At 20.8% G+C, this 23,031-nt stretch overlaps 1 protein-coding gene across 3 annotated transcripts in view; it reads right to left on the reverse strand.

Moving 5' to 3' along the window:
* LOC412013 (chorion peroxidase) overlaps positions 1–22,700 on the reverse strand; it is a 52,818-nt gene extending 30,118 nt beyond the window's left edge. For 2 of the 3 annotated variants that reach the window (XR_003304520.1, XM_026440116.1), the window contains exons 1-2: positions 22,193–22,698; positions 11,746–11,946 (exon numbers count right to left, since the gene is read on the reverse strand). Coding sequence is in view for 2 of the 3 variants with exons in the window: in XM_026440116.1 (XP_026295901.1) it covers positions 11,746–11,946; positions 22,193–22,200 (209 nt within the window). In the remaining variant the exon portion in view is untranslated. Of the gene's footprint in view, positions 1–11,745; positions 11,947–22,192 lie in introns of all 3 variants that reach the window. The other variant, XM_026440115.1, reaches the window with a different exon arrangement.
* Between the last annotated feature and the right edge of the window lie 331 nt (positions 22,701–23,031).

Consider the following 23,031-nt stretch of genomic DNA (forward strand, 5'->3'; position numbering starts at 1 on the left):
AAATTATTAATAATTAATTTACAATATTATATAATATATGAATTATATTTAATATAATGAATATTATATAAAAATATAAATCTATCTATAAAATAGAATTATTAATAATTCTTAATTTATATATTTCGTAATTTATAATATTTAAAAATTAAAAAATTAAAATTTTTTTTATTATGCATAAATTGGCTATACTGTTTCTTCAGTTAATAGAGAATGCTAATAAAATGAAAAAAAACAAGAAAAATAAAAATTAAGTTCCGAAATTTATTGTTTTTTAATATTTATTTAAATACAATTAAAAATAAAGATATATATAAATTAAAAATATATATATAAAAGATAGATTTATGATCTAATATTCAAGAATGAATATTAATTTCAAAATAGATAATTTGAATTATTTAATTTAATTAAATTTTATTGATATATTTTATATTATTTTATTTTATATTTTATATAATTTAGTAAAAAATATAAAAAATATGATAATTTAATTTTAAAATTCGAATGATATTTTAATAATCTGCCTAGAAATTTTACATTTTTATCATAGATTTTTTTTTTCAATATACTTTCACACATATTTTTATTTTAGTTTACTTCATATTTAAATATTTAAAAATTTCATTTCTATTGTCCCATTACTCTCACAAATATTCTGCAAACTTTCTTACTTTCAACCTTTATCAATATCTATAAACTGTCAGAAAAATCCACAACGCCTAGAAAATTGTCTTCTTAAATATCTCTCGCGCTAAGGCTAACGGTAACGTATCGCATTCATAAAATATAAGTTGAAAAGTTACACTGCATTACGGAATATTCATTATCGACATAACGAAACCTGGAACACGATCTCTATATTAGTTGCACAAGTTATAGATTTCTCATTCCATTCAGTATTAGCTGACAAAGTATCGTTATACAAGGCTGAATCATAACGGTAGTATCAATAACCGAATCGATATTTTTCACATACTTTTGCGTTTCGATAAAAAATATTGAAACTTTAACCGATATCGTTGGAAATAATAACTTTATTGCATCATTCAATAATAATATGTAAGAGACAAAATACATTATATAAGTAAATTATAAGAAAATTTATCTGATTCAAAAATTTTAATTTTAATAAAAATTTGTATTTATATATATGCATGGGTAATTAGAGCAATAGATTTTCTGTCACAAAAATCTTTATATCAAGAAATTTCTTTAACACGATGAAACCAATTCTCAATATTTTATCAAGTTTTAAAAAAATATATAAATCAAAATTTTATATAAATTTTCTAACTTGGAAACTTTTTTTAACATGTTACAACATAAAATTCAGAATTTTCTAACTTAAAATTTTGCTCTATCTCTTACCATTACAAAGTTATATTTAAAAAATAAGCATTGGAAATTTAATTTCACTTTCTCAAAATAATATTTTCATAAAAAAAAAAAATTGTTTCATATATCCATTATATTTTAATGGAAGTTTATGAATATGTAAAATATAATGAGTATATATATATGGAGAAATTTTTTTTAGTAGAATATTATTTTTAAAGTGAAATGTTCAAAGTTTCAATATGTTTTTTATTTTTTTAAACTCTATAATAATAAATATGATAAATAAACTGAATGATGTGAGATGAGATACAGCGTTTTAAATATACAAAATACAAAATATAATATAATATTAAATATAAAAATATTAATTGAAGCTCATTTATTAAGTTATAAACAATTTATTATATTGCTGCTTCTATCTTCGCCTAACATAAAATGCTTGCTTCATCTAATATAAAATTGTGTAAATTATATAAGTTCTATAAAAATTTATTTACATATTAAACATATACATACAAATTATAAAATTAAATTAATTATATTTTTACGTATATAAATTAAATTAATAAAATAAATTAAATTAATTATATTTTTACGTATAAAAATCGAGTTTGTTTTGATTTTCAATCACAATAAAATTTAAAAATGTATTATCATCCTATGTGAAATGTTCTGATTTTAATACTTTATCATTCTGTTCTTTCTGAAAATAATTCGCAGATAAAATTATATTTAAAATTTAATAAAATATTAAAATATTGATTTTATCCCTTCAAAAAGTTTTTTTTCATCAACAAAAAAAATTACTTCATGCATAATCCATTATATCTATTATATCCTACATATATATATAAATATATTTTTATTAAAATTAAAATTTTTGAATTTAATGAATTTACGAAAACTTTTATCCTTCATTATATATATAAAACATTGGGATTAAAATTGATTATTATAATTGATTATTATAATTGACTTATTATTAAATTTATTATATCTTAGGACTTTAAGCTTACATTTAATATATATATAATAAATTTTTTTTTGGGAAATCATTAGATTGATCCAAAAACTTTTTATAGAATTTTTTTATAGAGCTAATTATAGCATTGAGTGAGGATAAATAAAAATTGTTTTAATGATTTTATTTTCTAGCGAAATAGAAAACAATTTTAAAAATAATGTTTTTTATTAAAAAACATATTTTTCAATTTATATTTATATTAATATTTTTCATATTTTCCATTCAAATCAACAAACATATATGATATTATTTTTAAAAGAATAACAAAACAATAATTATAAATATTATCGTACAAAAACAATAAACTAATCAAATTCAATTACAATCAATTTGTATATATTTATATATACAAATATTTAAACATTTATTTATGATAATAAGTTATTAACAATTTTAAACTTAATATAATTAATATAATTACTTTTCTAAAAAAAATAAAATAAAATTATAATAAAATAAAATAAAATTAAAAATAAAATAAAAATTATTATCATATTAATCATAATCATTATTGAAGTAGTTGAAATGTATAATATTATACTTTTATACGTTTGGAATTAGTTTTCATAAAATAAAAAAAAATGAATTTTTTTAAATCCAATCTTTTCTAAGTTGTTATGGAATATGGATTACAATAAATAATACAATAATATTTTAATATTTTCCTCATCATTATTTTCATTCTTTAAAAAATTTTCTGTTTAGTTTTACTCATCTTTTCTTTTCTTTTTTTCTATGATTTTATACCTTGAATTAATTTTTTTCTTTTATTTTCTTTATGATTGTTCTTCAGCTGAATTTTTTTTTTTTTGAAGTGCCAATCCAGATAGCTGAATTTCAACATGATGATAAATAAATATCTCTTGTTGATATTGATTTAAATAAAAATCGAATTATTTTAAATATTATCAATATTTCATTTTTGAAAAGATTAAAGATTCAATAGTCATTATTTTATCACAATGTCAATAAAAATCAATTGTTCTATATTATAAAAATTTTTCTTAATTAAGTTTTAATTAAGAAAAAGAGAGATTTTTCTTTTCAACATTTTGATATATTATGACAGTTGATTTCTAGTTATCATTTAAATAATGATCATATAACTTGGGATAAAATTCTTATCCTAATGTAAATATATTTCTGTTATATGGATATTCTACTCTTCTTAAATCCATTAATTATATTGTTGAATCGATACTAAGGTTTAAAAATAATCGCTCATATCTCATATACATGATTTTTCTAAGATGATGTATATATGTAATTATCTTATATAATAATATATAATATAATATATTATATAATATATATATATATATTATATAATATATATATATATATTATATAATATAATTATATAATAATATATAATAATAATAATTTTTAAATGATTCATAGATATTAATATTTAGAGATTATAAGTGAAATAATAAAAAAAGATAAGAAAGTAGTATGATTTCGTTAGCTTTTTTAAATTAATATGAGAAAAATGATTATCAAATAACAATAAGATTGAAAGAATGAAATTATTTAAATTGATTTTACAAAATGGTTTATATGTGTATATATATATATATTGTTGTTATCCACTTTAAAGCTATTTTTTAATTCTAATAAATCATCTCATAATAAGTTTACGTATTTGAATCATCGAATATGTATTTGAAAATCAATATAATATAATCCCAAATGTATTTGTAATGTAACTACATTATATATTTCCATATTTCCCAATGTAATTCTATTTAATAGCTGGTGATATGATATTTAATAATTATTTTTTCTAGCTTTTAAATAATTAATATGTCAATTTATATTTCAAATTTTGATAGTGGCAAAAAAATTATATTTAAGTATATCACTAAATTTAGAAATGAAAAAGTGAAGAAAGAAATGACGATACATTATGAATAATTCGATTAAAATTCTTTATTGAATCCTTTGTTGTCTTCGATTTCTCTTTAAAAAAATACTTAGCCATTTAACCGATCAGAATTATAATTTATACCAAAAAGATGAAATATCCTTGAAATTAAATTGTATTCATATGCTAATTTTCTTATTTCTTGAGCTGAGAGAAGATTAAAATATATTTTAGATTATAAAAAAGAAATATTCTGATATAATTTTTTATTATTGCTCATTAAAAACCAATCTTACTTTTTTGAAGCCTATTGTAGCTTCTTGTCCACTTTCTAGTTTTTCAATAGATCTTCTCAGAATCATGTAGTAGATTGAATTCTCCAATGATTTTTATTCTGTGATTTTGCATAACAACTTCAAGCTTTACTTCGGAAATGCTGTCTTTTTTTGTTTATATTATATTCACATCCTAAAACGTAACATGAACTATTTATACATTTACATGAGTTGTGACAATATAACTCTAAATCACATTAACAATTATTGACATATATTATTTATATATTGAAATAATTTAATAAATAATTTAATAATTACAACAATATGTTTTTAAATATTTATTAATATAAATTTAAATAAATATAAATTTTTGATTCATAAGGTGAAAAAATTAATGATACCACATTAAATAATCCAAATACATTAAAAAATATTGAAAAATATTTACTTACCTGATATATAATTAAAGTTTGTTTAATATAATCACATAATTTATTATCAAAATATATGATATAATGAATGATATAATTAATTCGCATAGTGGAAATAATTGAGAAAACAATGCTTTCCATTTTAAAGATATAATCGTTAAAATAATTTATTCCCTGAATTTTTAGCCTTATTTATCTATTTTAATAACTGCAGTACTACGTAATAATATGTATGTATTCATAGTTGCATTCATTTGTTCTATTTTTTTTTTCATTTACATATAATACTAACAATTAATCTATTAGTATAATTATAGATTTTTTTATAATGATGGTATTAATAATCGAAATATACATTCTACATTTTAAAAAAATTTGGTCAAATGATATTAAAATCTGCTATAGAAAAATTTAAAAATCATTGTAAATGATTTTTGTAATTATTTTAATTTGTTTTAAAGATAGATATAAATAAAATAACTAGAATAATTAAGTTTAATATCTACGTATCTACATAATTTGTTCGTTATACCAGAAGTAAATAAATTATCCAATTATACAAGATTTATAAATCATTTTTTTTTTTCATAATTTTTAATAAAGCCTCGATCTTATAAAATTAACATCATTAATCACTGCATTGTACCGAACATGGAAATTTCTTGTAGAAAATTCTGTTATAGAAACTTGTTATTAATAACGGTAATAGCAAAAATATTCAAGCGCGATTATATATCGATCTTTTCACCGAGGTTAGTAAGTGCATAGATACATAGGTCGCGTGTTGAGCCAATATCTTGTCCTCAGGCGACAGTTCTTTCTTTGTCTTTCTTTCACTCTTTCTCTAAACAAAACATATAGATTCCAAGGTGAAGATACAGTGCAATATCGTGTCATTACACGTGCATGACGTAAACAGACATAGAAGGCAATCTAGATATTTGTATTTATATAGTTTTATATAGGTTTGAAATCAGGTTTTAAATAATCAAGATTATCTGATCTTCGAACAAATCATTGACTTTACATCGAACAGTTATTGGATTACTATGAAAATTAATATATTAAATTGTAATTTCAAAATAAAATAAATTAATATTATAATTCAATTTTTTAAATTCATGGTTATAATATTTTCATTTATATGTCATATTTCATTTAACTATGTCTTTCAAATATAAGATTTGCCAGAATTACAATATATATACAATATATATTATATATACAATATATTTCATATTCAATTTTATATTAATTGTAATTATATTCTTCTTTCATCTCTAAAATTACATTGACAAAATTATTATACTTTTATAATGAATACTTTGCATAAAATATCTATAAGAAATGAATTGAATATTTATCAAAAAATATTATTTTAAGTTAAAAATAAAAAATAAGAAGAATAATTCTTAAATTTTTAAAATATTTCTACTTTTATTATTTTATTTAAAACTTTCAGAATAGATATATTTATTATTTCCAAATATATATAATATATAATAATGTAAATATCTTATAATATATAATATTAGTTGAAACAATCTTATCTTAAAATATTTTATAATCTTAAAAATTTACAACTCAGCCTACAATAGCCTAGTTATACTTTTTTTATAATTTTTTTATAATTTCTAATATTAGAATACTTAAACATTTGACATAATTGTAAAATAAAAAATATATCATAATTTAAAAACATTTTTCATCTTCATTATTATAATATATATATATTAAATTTCTAAAAATAATAAAAAAAAAAATAACTCAAAAATATAAGAGGCCAAACATTCATCATTAACAATTCACACGATTGCATACAACTTTCTAATCACCTTCGTTATGTCCATGATTATGGCGACTGGATTGTTGCTTCCTTTTATCCAGACAGATCTGTCGTGTTTTATTAGCGGACAGCTGCAAAAGGATCACGAACAACCGTGACGGTTTTTTTCACGATTGGAAGATTTAATCGTGACTACACGAGCATCCGACAGCACGGTTCACGTTCGTTCGCATTAACGTACAATAACGCTTATGAGTGCACAGCCACGCGTAGGCTGTTCGAATCTCGTAATTGCAAAGGAAACGATGCAATCGTATTATTTCTTGTTAGAACCGCGAATCATGCTCTGTCACGGCGATAAACCGTGAATCTTTGTCCAGAAATGGGATTAATAAATCGATTTCTTGTTAGGCAAGATGCTCATAAAACAAATATTCGCGGGTGATTTATATCTATTGTATCTATGGTAACTACAAGGTTCAATTAACGATGATAAACTTTTCGAATATTTTTTTTATAAAAAAATCATAGAAATTGCATTCGTTCTTTTATATGTAATATAATAATAATAATTATAATAATAAAAATTCTTTTATATAGTATCTTATAATATATTTTTAGAAACTTTGAAACATCTAAAGATTATTAATCAAAAAAAATACAAAGAAATCAATAAAAATATATAATTAGTGTTTACATAATTAATAGTTAATTATGTAATTAAATAATAAGAATTCATATTTTCTAATACAGATAATATTTATTAAATTAAAAAAAAAAAAAGAACTTATAAATATCAATTGAATAATTATTATTTTTAATGTTAGAAATAATTTTTTATTTTGATTAAAACGAGATTTTCTTTCTGTGAGAAAACTAATTAAGTTAAAATTATGTTAATTATAGATTTTCTACATATCTTTATCAGAGAATTAGAGAATTACTTCTAAAGCGAGTTATTAAGCAAATAAGTTATTTGCTTTTAAAATAAAAATTTAAATTATTAATTTTTTGATTCATATTTATTACAATTTTTTTCTTTGTTTAGCAAATATATAAAATTGTTTATATATTATCATTTACAATAAGAATTCTTAGGATATATTTCGGTTTTTTTGAATTCTTTTATGTTATTGAATGAAATAGTTATAAAAAATTTAAAATATTTTCTAATTTCTTATAATTTCTTTTCTACAAAATTTCACACATAATATTATAAATATAAAAATATCTGAAAATATAGAATCTGAATTGATTTTCATTTTATAATATAAAATAATAAATATAATAACTTCTTAATTCTTCATTTTAATTCATAGTTTAATTTTTAATAGTAATTTATATTCTTATAGTTTATTTTTTTATTTGATATTGAAATATTCTTTATCAAAATATATGATATAATGATTGTAAATATTTTATTAATAAATATATTAAAATTTTAAATATGTGTTGAAATATATTAACTTTTAAAATTAATAATAAAAATTAACTTTTTTTATGAATCCATTTAAAATTCTACTCTCGATCCATTGTATTATAATTGAAGACAATAGCTATAAAGTTGAGCAATTTCTGTCTTCTTGTTGTCGACTTCCCTATTAATAATTCATTCCTTAATCATTCATTCATTAATCATTCATTTCCTGTATTTTTGTTTCAAGAAATCGGCAAATCTCTATAATTGTCATGAATAATACTTTATAAGAATTTTATTTTTTCCATCAAATCAAAATCACACATATATTTTCTTTTTTCTTAAACGATCCGTTATTTTATTAAAATATCAAGAAATTTTATAGTTCTATAATTTATTTCAAGGTTCTGTAACTGGGGGTTACACAGAGTTCTCTATTGTTTTATGCATGTTAATAAACAAAAGGAGATCAAGTTTTCCATAACATGTAATGGTAGGATCTCGTTACATACATTCTCATGAACGTGACGTTAGGAGAGTGAATTTTTATTTTTCTATGATAAATTGTTATTAGTCGTTCAATGTCTCGTGTGAATTATGTTTAACAGGAACGTGAGTGTTGTAACAGTGAACACAAACGAGTGATAAATGTCGTTGCAATTTTACTGGTAAAGATTTTTGATTTTTCAATTATTTATTTTATTTATGAATGTTTTTTTTTTAGATATTTATTTTATATAATTATACATTTTATTAGAATATTTTATTTTACAAATAAAACATTATTATCAATTCTAATAATTTTTTTTTTAGAAAAGTAAAATATAGAAATATCTGTATTCGTTTGTCTCTATATTTGTGTCAAATTATTCATCATATTTTTTTGCCAAGAAAATATTTCAATTATTCATCCAATATTCATCATTAAAAATTTTTTATTGCGTGGTTCGTTTTCTGTCATTATAACTTTTCAATAAAAATAAATGCCTGCTCAAATTTTTATTTTAATGCGAATCAAGGCTGGAAACCAATTATAATTTTTCATTAATTATTATCATAGAAAAATTTTTTATTAAAATTTGCTTTTACATTTATTTGATTCGATATTCGTCATATTTTTCAGAAATTAATAACGAATATAAAGATATATTTGTACAATCTTATATAAGAACAATATAAGTTTATAAAATCAAAAGAATAAAAGATATTAAATTTTATGTACAGACTTTTAATATATTTATAAAACTTTCGGAAAATCGATATGCAAATATAAAAATTGATACATAATAATATTTATTACAATATTATTATTCGAGACTTATTTGTTAAATTATAAAAAATTAAAGTTTGTGTTAAATGAGCGCTCTTATTCATATTATACCATCATTTCATTATACCATTATCGCAAAAATATTATTTTTTACTGTATTTTAATTGATTTTAATCATTTAATAAATTATAAAATAAACAAGATTACAAAATTCAATTAATATTAATTATAAATTCAACAATCATTAAACTGAATTTTAAGAATATTATATAGTTATTTATTATTTATTATTATATATAAGAAATATTATGCAATTTTTTATTGCATTACAACTTATAAGATAACGATCAAGTACAATAAAAGGAGCAGAAGTTACTTGATTAGTGAAAGTCCACTACCATTTTTGAATGGAGTTCCTGCTTTCTCCAAAGACGTCAAAAAGTCTCATTGCATAACATCCTGTCTTAATTCGGCCACTTCAAAGCCAAATGAGATATACAAAGGATATAATTATAGCTTTCAGGTGTTTTTTAAATAAAATACGAAGATTAAATTGAAAGATTGATATGAGTAAAATATACATATATATATCATAACAGCAATTATTAAACTCATCAATAGCAATCATATGGACAGATTGATAAATTTTTTTAATTACCGAAGTATAAAATTAAAATTATAATCCATGATGCAATTATATTGCGATATTAAATATTATCATAAATATAAAGATTAAAACTTGTCATTTTTGTTCAAAATTTTTTTCGATGCAATGTAAATTTTATTAGCATTAGATAAATTTCAGAAATTCAAACATTATTTAGAAATACAATAATCTAGAATAAATTTCTATATTTATGTTAAAGGATGAAATATTTAATCTCCTCTTTAAATATATTATAAAAATCTTAATATTATTTTATAGAAAATATTATTAAAAATTATAAATAAAATATAAAAAATATATGATTCAGTTTGAAAAGTTACATTTCCTTTAATACGTTGAAATTATTTTTTGACAAATATTCAAATAAGTCGATTTAAATTTTTTGTATACATTATATATGTATCTATATACTTAATAATTAATGATTTTAAAATCGAAATTGAATTTATTTACAAAAATTAATATTTATTCAATTATTTTTTAATTCAATGTTAATATATTGAATTTAATTTTTTAATAAAGATTTAAAATAAGTATTTTTTGCACTTGAACTCTCTTGCATGAATGAATTAATATTATTAATGAATTTTATAAACAATAAATTATATTAATTTAAATTATGTTACTTAGTAACAAATTTGATAATAAAATAAAGAAAATTTTATAAATCAATTTTGAAAATTGTATGTTATCTTATTATTCTATTTTATATAATATAATGTAATAAAATTATTAAAAAAAACTAGCTAAATTATAATTTTTTAATTATTAATTGTGTAAGAATGTTGATATCAAAAGATGACAAAAATATTTTGATGTCTGATTATATTTTAAAAAGATTAATAAAACAAACATATAATAATTTATAATATCTTAATAATTCGGCTTATCTTAATAATCTTTTGTTAATAAAATACAATTAACTAATTCCTACAAAATTTTAATTAAAATTAAAATAGCATTCATTCAATATAAAAATATAAAATGCAATATTATAATTCAATTATTTTTCTATTTAAATAAAATTAAAAGAAAAATTATTTTTATTATATAAACAATATAAATCTAATTTTTTAATAATAAAAAAAATATCTAAAATAATTTGAACATTTTTTTTTTTCTTTTCTTCATATTTTTCTATACCATTATGAAAATATTTAAAATGAATTAAGTAAAATCTATCTTGTTGTACATATCTTATATGTTTTAGAAAAAAACATTGTAATTATATTAATGTAAACTTATCCACAACTTATTATAAGAACGTTTATAAGATATATAAGTTAATTTTTAGTTTTTAAACATAAAAATTTATTTTTATTTCGGTCGAATAATTCTCTTATGAAAATTATTACGTATTTATATTTATAAAATTTTATAAAAAAACGTTAAAAAATTCCCAGAAATTAAAAAATTCTTATAAAAAGAAAATATAAAAATATTATCCATCATTATCATTAAACTCTCGAGAAATAATGTCGTAACAGATTAATATAGATATGTAGTGAAAGATGCGTTTAATACGTCAACTGAAAAAAAATTCTCGCCCTAGGCGATTCGCATCAACCATCTTATACGCCATTAAAAACTAAAGATGTATTCAGTATACAAGAGATACATACAACACATATTTTTATATATATATAGATATTAATATTACTTACAAAGAACCACGTAACAAATTGTAAGTATAATCAAAGACAGTGGTCCTCCCCGGTCCATTCAGGATCAGTGCGCAGTCATCGCCGTTTGCATAAACCTCGACCGACTGATATTGCAGGCCGTTGCAACTATCTTTGTTTCGCCAGGTTACCAGTAGCAGCAAAAGCCAGATTATTGCGGATTGCGTCCGTCCTATCACGGATCTGCAACATTGTAACAGTAAACGATTATCTTCTCCGCTATCGGGATTATATCGCGAATTGATCAGACTGAATATTCAACCAGGTTAAATCATTTTTAATTCGTGTTGAAGCTATTGGAAATCACTTTGTTCCCTTCTTATGTTTCACATTGAGTTTTTCGTTTCGTTAAAGTTTCATAGATGTTAAAATGTTTAAAAATATTAATTTTAATAATTATCCAATTTTGACAATATCGTGTCAGATTTCTTTTTAATTTTTATTTTAATTATTATAATTTGCAATTTTTTAATAAAAGCAAAGTTAACCTAAATTTAATCTAAATTTTCAACATTAAAATATATTGAAGAGAAAAATATTTTTATGAGATAAAAGAATAATTTTAAACTTTCTTAATAAAATAATAAAATAAGTTTCTCAAGTTTTTCCATTGATATTTAATTTTGAATGCTGAGCTAGTAAAATTTAAAAAAAAAAGTAAATATTAATTGTTGTCAAAATTATGAAAATATGATATTAAAAATAAGAATTAAATTATTAAATATTATTTTTATTTTAATTTCTTTTTTGCAATATGTTTTTATATTGTATTATATAATATATAATATATAATATATAATATATAATATATAATATTATATTTTCTTTATATTAGAGTGAAGAAAAATTTGAGATCAAAAATATATGTGCAAAATCAATCTCTTTAAAACAATTGATAATTTATGTGAAATATTAGTTATTACGTTCTACAAGTAATTTCTTTTTATTAATAACATTTCTTATATAGTAACAGATAACTAGAAAAACAGATAAATAAGCAGCTACATGCCAATTTATAATACACTAATACTAATTTGAACGTTCAGTATCTTTGCATTTAAATTGCTACTTTCAAATTCCTATATCTTTTATATCTCAGAATGTTGTAATACTATTCTAAGTTTTTACATATTACATGCAACTATTAAAATTTTGTAAAAATCGAAAATTTAATATTAATTTTCTAAAAGATTTTTGATAATAATGAATTTATTATTAAATTATCTCATAATCATTCTACGTTTTCTTAAAAATTGACTTTAAAACAATGAAATTTATCACGATAGGAATTATATATATATAAAGTAGATAATTTTTTTCTTATGAATCAAATATCTGAATTAACATATGTTTCAATTTGATTTTACATCTTTTTAACTTGATCTTTGTGTCAGTTGAACTCACACGAATGATATTTTGTTTTTTTTTTTTATTACAATTTTATTAAAATCAATTAAATTAATCATAAAATATTATTTAATTCTTCACTGTATTTTTGATTAATAGAAAAATAATAAACAATTGTTAAAAAATGACAAAAAATATTATCAATTAATATCAATTCCATCTAATATATACATAATAAAAAGAAAAATGATTATCTTAATTTTCAATCGATATATTTACAAAACAAATAATGCTTTTTTCATTCTATTCTAATATCGCTTATTTTCTTTCAAGTCGTGAAAGAACGTTTATTCGTCTGATTGAAGGTGAAGTTGAGTGTTTTTATTATCGCGATCATATAACATAACTGTAAAACGAATATTTTCTTATTGGTTCGTGAAAAATTATGCACGCGCTCATATATTCTACAATATATTCAGATCGAGAGCTGGTTTAAGGCCGTTCACCTTTTATTTTAAAACCGCGACAATTACATGCTCGGATTAACTCGTCTCTCGGTGTTGGTCGGCTTGTCGAATGGATTGGACATAATAATCCTGGATGAAATTTCACTTTATTATTTCGTTAGCGACAGATTGTTGCGCTTTTAATTCCGTTTAATAGAACAATCTGAACAATCATTAGATTTTGTTTTTTATATGAATGATTGCAAATCGAAATTTTCAATTAATTTAAATAATAAGTAACTACGAAATATACCTTTTAAAATTGTTTAAAATTTAAAGAAACTGTTAATGAAAATTTCATTTCAAATTTAATTAATTAAAAATATGATCCTTCTTAGAAAGCTATATTATTATAAAATTTAATTTTATATACTAAATGTAACTATATATAATATATATATATATATATATATATATATATATATATATATTCATATATTTAATAAATTATATTAAGTATTATATAATATACTTATTATTATATATTATATATTATTATTATATAATATACTTGTACTTGAAAATTTTTAATGTATCAATTATTTCAATATTTATAATATAGAAAATTTATAATTTAATATTAAAAATATGATCTTTCTTAGAAAAATATATTATTATAAAATTTAATTTTATATACTAAATGTAATTATATGTAATATATATATTAAATAAATATTATATTAAATATTATATTAAATATTATACTTGTACTATATAAGTTATACAATTATACAAATTATACAAGTTATATTATATACATAATAATTATTTCTACAATTAAAGCAATGCAGAAGTTGTATTCTAGAATATCAAATAAAGATATGAAAATTTTTAATGTATAAATTATCAATATTTATAATATAGAAAATTTATAATGCACTGAGAAAAATATTTCTCAGATATAAACAAGAAAATTACATGTAATGAATTTTTTACTAAATGAAAATATGAATTAATATTTAACCATTAAAGCTAATAATTATACACAAATATTACCATATAATAGTATCATATATAAATATTATATACAAATATTAACCAGTGAGAATACATTGATGTTATGCAATTGTTTATGCAATTGTTTGCTAATTAAAACATTGAATTAAAAAAAATTCAAATTATTCGTTTTCAATTCAAACTATTAAAGAATGAAAAGAAAGGAAAAACCTTTAATCTATATCTAACCTCTAATGATCAATCTGACGTAATAATCAATTTTTCTTCTTTTTTATTCCCATGACAAAAAAAAGTAATATACAAGTATACTCGTCATGATAATACCTTATATGATGTATTTATATAATTGTCGCAATCTTTTTGCACCAGTCACTTATTGCACAATTTCGAAAAGCACGTGATAGAATGTGTAACAATGTGCGCTGATTTTTTTTTAGATATGCGAAATAGTTAGAATTTATAACTCGACCGTTGTTTATTTTGCCGTGAATACAGAGATCATCGAGATGGATACCTTCTTTGGATTTTATCGCCCGTCCATTTTCAACATTGTACGAACTTAGTATGAAGAAACTACATGGTAAAACATAAAATATATATGCACTTTGGTAATCTCGTTCTTTCTGCCATAATGAGGAATTGTGGAAAGAGTGCGCAATACGATGTAAAATTGAAACTCACTCATTTGGTGAATAAATTTAAAGTTTCACAGAAAATATAATGATTTTTGTTTTTCGATGTTTTGTTATATTATGTATGTTATATTTAAAGAAAAAATATTTCACATTGTTTGATGCATATTTCATAAATCGATTAAAAAGTTAGTTATTTTATTATAGATTTTTGACTTTATTCTATTATCTGTTTTGTACAATATAAATAATGTTACTTACATTTTAATATTCACATGTTACATATTTTTCTTGTATTTAATAAATATAAATTAACAAAATGTTTTATTGTTCATTGTCAATATAAAATTTGTTGATTTTGACAAATTTTGATCATATTTCGGCAAATTTTAAAAATTAAAATAAAGATTTATAATTAATTATAACTAATATTTTTTTTAATTAATATTTATTTTCTTTTTAACATTAAATCAAAATAATAATTTTATAAGAAATTTTGTTTAATTTTCTTAATGTTGTTGAAAATACAATTTTTTTTCTTTTACTACAAGATTTTCAATTGGAAAAAAGAAATATATGAATTTTTAAAAAAAAAAAAACAAAACATAAGATAAAAATAAATCAAAACATTCTTTATTATATAAAATTGCATTTTTTTATAGTAATTTATAAACATAAGATTAAAAAAAGAGAACAATAGATATTTTTACATTCGACAATAAAAGAAAAACACAAGAAGAAAAAGATTAAAATAATATATGAAAATTTTTCTTTTTTTATATGAAATTTTATTTGACAATTATAAAAGAAAATCAAAATATGTGAAATTTCTCTTGTAAATTTAAAGAATATAAGAATTAAAAAAAAATGAACAAATTTAAAAAAATTTTTTTATAAATATATATTTGACAATTTGCAAATAATCTCTGAATTTTTTTAAATAAATTTCTAAACAAATTTTATTTCACTTCAAATTAAATAATTGTTTAAAGTTTTTCTTCAAAGATTTTACTTTCAAATAATTTTCAACATTTTAACAAATTTCGAATTTGCCGTCATCGACGCACAACGCTTTGCATACTAATGACATTCGAGAAACATTCGAAATACCTTCAACTTTTTTACTTTCTGATCACCTTGCATGTATTCTGCGCTCCGCACACACGAAGCCATTCGGATACAAAACCGGTCTCAATGCATTCGATTTCATAAGTCCTATTAACCGATTGCCTTCAATCAATGACTCTAGCTGTACTATTCGATACAATTCGAGGAATCCCTCATTTATCAGACCACCACAAATCATCATAAATCTCATGATTATGCAGTATGGATAAATTAGTCTAGAATCTTATGAATTTGAAGTTTGCTTCTTGTATTTTTTTTTCTTGTGTTTCTTACGAGGATGATAGAACTGCATGGTAAAAATTCTTTGATAGAATTTTTCAATAGAATAGATTTTCTTCAATAGAATAAACATAGAAGAACTTTATAGAAAATATTTCATCAGTATCTATTGAAAAATATTAAACAATGAAGAATCGAAAATAAATAAATAAATAATGTATTTATGTTATATAACTATAGTAGAAAATTGCCTTGTTAGGAAAATGTATAAAAAAGAATTTTAAGAATTTGAAAGTTTTTTCACAATACGTATACAGTCAGTCACAAAAGCTTTCAAATTATCTTACAGAAAAATTCATTTAATCTTGAAAAATTGTGATTGTAATAAAAATTTGTAGATATAGAGTAATTTATGCATAAAACATTTTATTTTTCAATAGAAAATATTTTTTTTTAACATTAATGAATATTTGAAATCAATTTCCAAATTTTCATTTTTTCATATTTTGTATATGACTTTGTTTGGAAATATTTTTTACAATAGAATAATAGAATATTAAAATTTAATTATTTTGTAGTTTATGATTTTTTTAATCTCATACTACAAAATTATATCAATTGCTTCTAACTATAGATAAAAATAAAAATAATAATTTAAAAATTAATTTTATCCTTATATATATATAATAATAATAATAATAATTTTTTAATTGAATTTTCATTAAAGTGTATAAAAACTTTTATATATAAAAGTTTATTAAAAATGTATATAGAATCAATGAATTATAATTTGCTTTAATGAAAAATCTATTCGAAGAGATTAAATCAATATTTTCCAGCATTTTTCATATTTTTCATTTGAAATTTAATATTTTTTAATACTCAATTTCTATATATAATATATTATATTAGAATATTTTCTACGACGAAGTAGTAGAGCAAATCTAAATATTTTATATATTTAAAGTTTTGATTAAATTTATATATTTCATATATTTTTATTATAAAATTATATTTCTAAAAAAATAAAAAAATAAAAGAAACAATATGTTAAAATTTATTTGAAAAGCTTAAAGTAATATTCTAAAAAATAATTGTTCCATTATATTATTGTACTATTATTATATAATCCATTGTGATCTATATATATACAAAATTTCATTAAAAATAGAATTTTTATTGATTTTTGTAATATAGTATTTATAATTATTAGTTAAATTTCTATAAAAAACTTTCATAATACTTAAAATTTTGATTGACTTATTATTATTTGAATAGCTTATTATATTTTTGGATATAATAAATTAAAATGGATAAGAAGATATTTTTGAGCAATAAAATAAAATTTTAACTGTGACATATTACTCTTTTTCAATGTTAATTAATATAAATATTGACGAAAATTTAAATAAATATTAATGAATAACAACAAATTTTCAATTTTCTTCTGCATTGAAAATTTAGAAAATTATATTTCATATTTCTTTTATATATTTTTGTATAAAGAATTATTTTATTTGGTTATAAAACAACAATTTTAATAGGAAAATTTATTACTATTCAAAAATATTTTATTTTATTTATTTTAAAAGAATATTTTGAGTCAAAATAGAAGTTTTCTAATTTTCAAACATAAAATTCCATTTCTTCATCTAATTATATAGCACAATCAACAATCATTACGAAATGACTAATATGCCTTGTCAATAGAGAATCGAGCGATCGCGATTCTTCATAGATATATGTATATGAATAACGACACGCAACGAAATCATTGTGAAACTGAAGATGGTGAAGCATCGAAACGAATCTCTCAAGCATAACACATTAAATAAAATATAACTTAGTATTACATTGTTGGCAACGTAATGAATAATAGTCAACTCACCAACGACAAGTCATTCTCACCGATGATTATGATCATTGTCACGATTGTTGGACGATTTTCTACGATTTTCAACATATTGTAGATACGATAGTATCGTATCATAGATTCGATGTAGTTCTATCTTTTTTTTTTTTTTTTTTTTTTTTATCTGGAGAAATTCAAACGCATCATTTCGACGAATTGTGCGAATTGGTTCAGTATTCTAACCGCGTAACAATGAGAAATCGGATCGAGAAGCATAAGAAATCGTATGACGTACCGGAAATCAGCGAAAGCTGAAAAGTCAAGGAATGGCTTCGAAAAAATACGAAACCGCAGGCATTCGAACGAGAACCGAGAATAGACATAAAAGGAATTATATTCAAATAAACTATATTCATGATATTTAAAAAATATTTTAATAATGATTAATTATATAATTAAAGATATCTTTAATCTTAATTGGAAATTTTTTTAATAAATAAAAATAAAAAAATATTTTTCATAATTTTCATATTCAAATTTGTTATTTAGTTAAAAAATAATTGTTTGAGATTAATAGTTTATTTTATTTGTATAATAATTGATTAACAATCAATAATATCTTATTATTAAATCTTATATAATTTATTATTTTTTATAAAAATCTTATTGTATTATTTAAATATTTATGCTTAAAATATTTGTTAAGTTACATGAACGATTTACATAACAAATTCTTATCAATTTATAGCTTTATGATATATATGTATATCGGATGCAAATTAAAAATCGAAAAATTTTGAAAATAATTTATAATAATTCACATAATATATATATATATATATAAATTTTACAATGTAAACTATTAACTATTAATAATTAATTTTTGTACGAAAAATATTTATTAGAAATATTTGGTAAATAATATTTTTGTTGATTTTTTAATTTTTTTAACATAATTAAAAAAGGTAATTATAATTTTTAAAAAATAGATTAAATTATTGTGTTTTATAATATCAAGTATATATAATCATATACATATATATATATATATATATATATATATATATATATATATATATATATATATATATATACATATTTAAAATAAACAAAAACACGTTTAAAAAAAAAATGTTTGCTACTATTACTTAAATAATCATAACCATACTTTAATTATAATAATTTTATATAATATGAATAAATAAAAAAAAAAGAATATAATCAATAAATATAATGTTTATATATATTATATAGAAGTATTTTTATCGAATAGATATCATCTTGATATAAAGATAATTTCTGAAATATATCTTTTTGGATTGAAAAAGTAAAAACTGAATTTTAAAAAACAGACAATATGATTCATTATATTTTTTCTATAATTTTACAATACAAATAATAAAAATTCAATCAACTGTAAATCTGTTAAATAAATATTCGATTGAATATTCACAAAGAAATAAAATCAATTACACGTTTGCTTCATTTAAATAAATATTTCTAATTTCTTTCTTAATATCTAATTAGTATCTTAGATTTCAGTAATCTTCAATAATTAAAAATTCCTATTCGTTGTTATCAGAAAATATATATCACACATAATGAATCAATATTAAAAATGTATTAATAAATTTTAGCCTTTCAAAAATCCTGATTTTATTGAAAGTTTATATATTCATGTCATTATAAAGCATAATGGATTATAGGAATAAATCTTTAAATTTCCATTATTTTTTCAATTTTTGAATATAATCAAAAAATAATTTTTAATAGAAAAATAGAGAGAAATGGCATTTTGAACATTTTGTTTAAATTTTTCTCTATTTCATACCATTATAAAGTTTCTATTAATTTATAATTTTTAAAAACAAATACTAATTTTAAAGAGTTGATTTTATTCTTTTGAAATAAAATCACTAAAAATAATTATTCCATATATATATATATATATATATATATATACAATAAATCATATATATATATATATATATATATATATATGATTTATTGTATATAATATTTCAGTATTGAAAAAATTTATTCATTTAAGATTTCATTTTTGAAAAAATCAAGTTTAAGAATTTTTTAATTTTGTAACTTTTTAAAATTAATTTTACTAATTGTAAAATTGGAAATTCTCAATTGGAATTAATACAGAGTTAATCTATATGGAAAAAAAAATGAAAAATAATATTTTTTTTCTATTTTTCCGAAATTTTTACTTTTGGCTATTTTTTCACTATATATTCGTTCAATTTCGACTTTTCAAAAAAGATTCTATCAGAAAGATTTAAATGATAAAATTATTTTTTAAATATTTTCTTTATTTTTTATGTATAAGATTATTTTTCAAATTGAGTTAACGAAAATCATTTGTAAAATTTTTCAAAGTTGAATTTTTGAAAATAAAATCTTAAATCAAAAAGATACTTTACTTCGATTGAACTATTAATACTTCGACATCCCATATACTCACAAAGTTTATAAAAATATAAAAATTGCTTTAATATTTTATAAAATAAAATTTATTAAATAAATATAATTATCAATAAAAAACCAAATGGAAAGTTGAAATTGAAATTTTATGTGAAAACATTCGACCGAATGTAAATATATTGAATTTTATTTATACATCGATTTCAAATTTTCCGTTAGAAATCATTGACAACATCGTTCACTTGAACGAAATGCGATTAAGATAAGAGTTCCGATCGGAATAAAAATCGTGAATTACTTTCTCGCTACGTCCACCGCGGATTCTCCTTTCACTTTTCTCGATGCAACAACGACTGATTGAATCTAATTTCGCGTGTTTCTGACATGCTTGCCGCTCGATCCGTAATATCAGACCCTAGTCTCGACTTAGATTTAAAATCGAAACTCCTCCGGTGATCGTTCATCGCGAAACATTACGGTGGAAACGTGTCGAACGTGAGCTGTTATGTCATCGTTGAATCGTAATGATGGCTTTGGTATTGCGTTTCGTTTGGCCGCCGCGCGAAACGATCGAAAATAGAGCGATCCTTTAAGGTAATCGACTAGTCGTTAACGGTAATAATGGATTACGTCATAATGGAGTTTTACGAGAGAGGCCTGTAATTGTTATTGCGCCGAGCTGCGTTTCTTTATACGTGCATTGTGAAACACGCGTGACAACCTTAAACTCGAGTACACGAGAAGCACAGTTTATCGGTCGTTAATTTCCATGAATGGCGATTCTACGATTATAAATAGTCTATTAAGTTTGAAAACTCTGGGAATGAATATGATGTCGGTTATGTATAATTACATGATTGTTGCTGGTGTCTTATGTATTCATTAACGTGAGAAATGTTAACTTTTTTTTCTTGCTTATGAACTACTTATTAACTAATTCCTTTTAATTAATCCTCTAATTAAACCCTAATTAATCAATATTAATCTTTATTTTCATTTATATGAATCTAATTATTTTATCGTTTTTGAACAAAGAAATTTTTTTAAGTAAATTGTTACATTACAAATAATAGTAGTTAATCTATACTTTTTTTACTAACTTTGTACTAATATACTTTTTTGTGATTATCTTTCAAACAAAATTTTAACTAACCTCAATGACAATTATTTATTTTTTTATAATTTATTTCGAGAAGCAAGCTATATATATGTATGCATAATATTTTAAAAAAATTCATTTAAAATTCTTTAATTTAAATTCATAATAATATAGTTTCATTATACTACATTGTAGTTCAATCTTCAAGAAGGAAAAATAACAAAACGTGATAAACGTGTTAGTAACATCTTACCTCAACATTCTGTATCCACGTGCTCCACGCTGCTGTTCCAATCTTCGGTAAAACCGATCTTGGTAGATGACTAAAACGTTAAGAACGTTTAAAGGCAATGCTCGGAAAAGAACACTTTCGACACACTTTTTCTTTCTTTTTAACCACGTTTTTCTCGAATCAACGAATCTCCACGAATGAAGATCGAAGAATCGCAAACAGAATTAAAACGAAACGAAGAAAGATAAAAACGTGTAAGATAAAACGACGTTCCGGAAGCACGTTGACCAAATAAATTCGACATCAGTAGATCAGACCGCGCAACGGCCGTGGAAATAGTCAGCTACTTCTACTGACTCGGTCTGTATAGTGTTCGGTCGGTATAGTCAGTGATTACTGACTGCATATACCTCAGTGTCGAGTGATCGTTGGTTAGAATCTTACTGATCGAGTGTCTCATATAACCTCACTCTCAAGACGCGTATATCCATGTAGTTCTTTATCGACTTCGTTACACGGTGGCATATGGTGGTGGAAAGCTCCCCAAAAGCGTGGTCTCTGAAACACGAAAAGGGAAGGAGAGGGGGCAAGTTACCTTACTTCGAGCTAACAATCTCGGTGAGAGAGAACGCGAGAGCGGCAAAGAAAGAGAAGGAGAGAAGAAGCGAGAAGAAGGAGGCGTAGACCCCATACACGTTTGACTTTCCTTTCTCTAAACGAGCCGCAGACTGCTGCTCTCAATTCGAGACATCGATTGTATCTCCATGCTCTTCGAAATATATATCGAAAGTCACCACCCGGAATTGATAATTATAGATATATACATTGTCATTCCGAGATGAAATATTTAGAAAGATTTT

Source organism: Apis mellifera, linkage group LG4 (genome assembly GCF_003254395.2).
Source record: "Apis mellifera strain DH4 linkage group LG4, Amel_HAv3.1, whole genome shotgun sequence".
Lineage (NCBI taxonomy): Eukaryota > Metazoa > Arthropoda > Insecta > Hymenoptera > Apidae > Apis > Apis mellifera.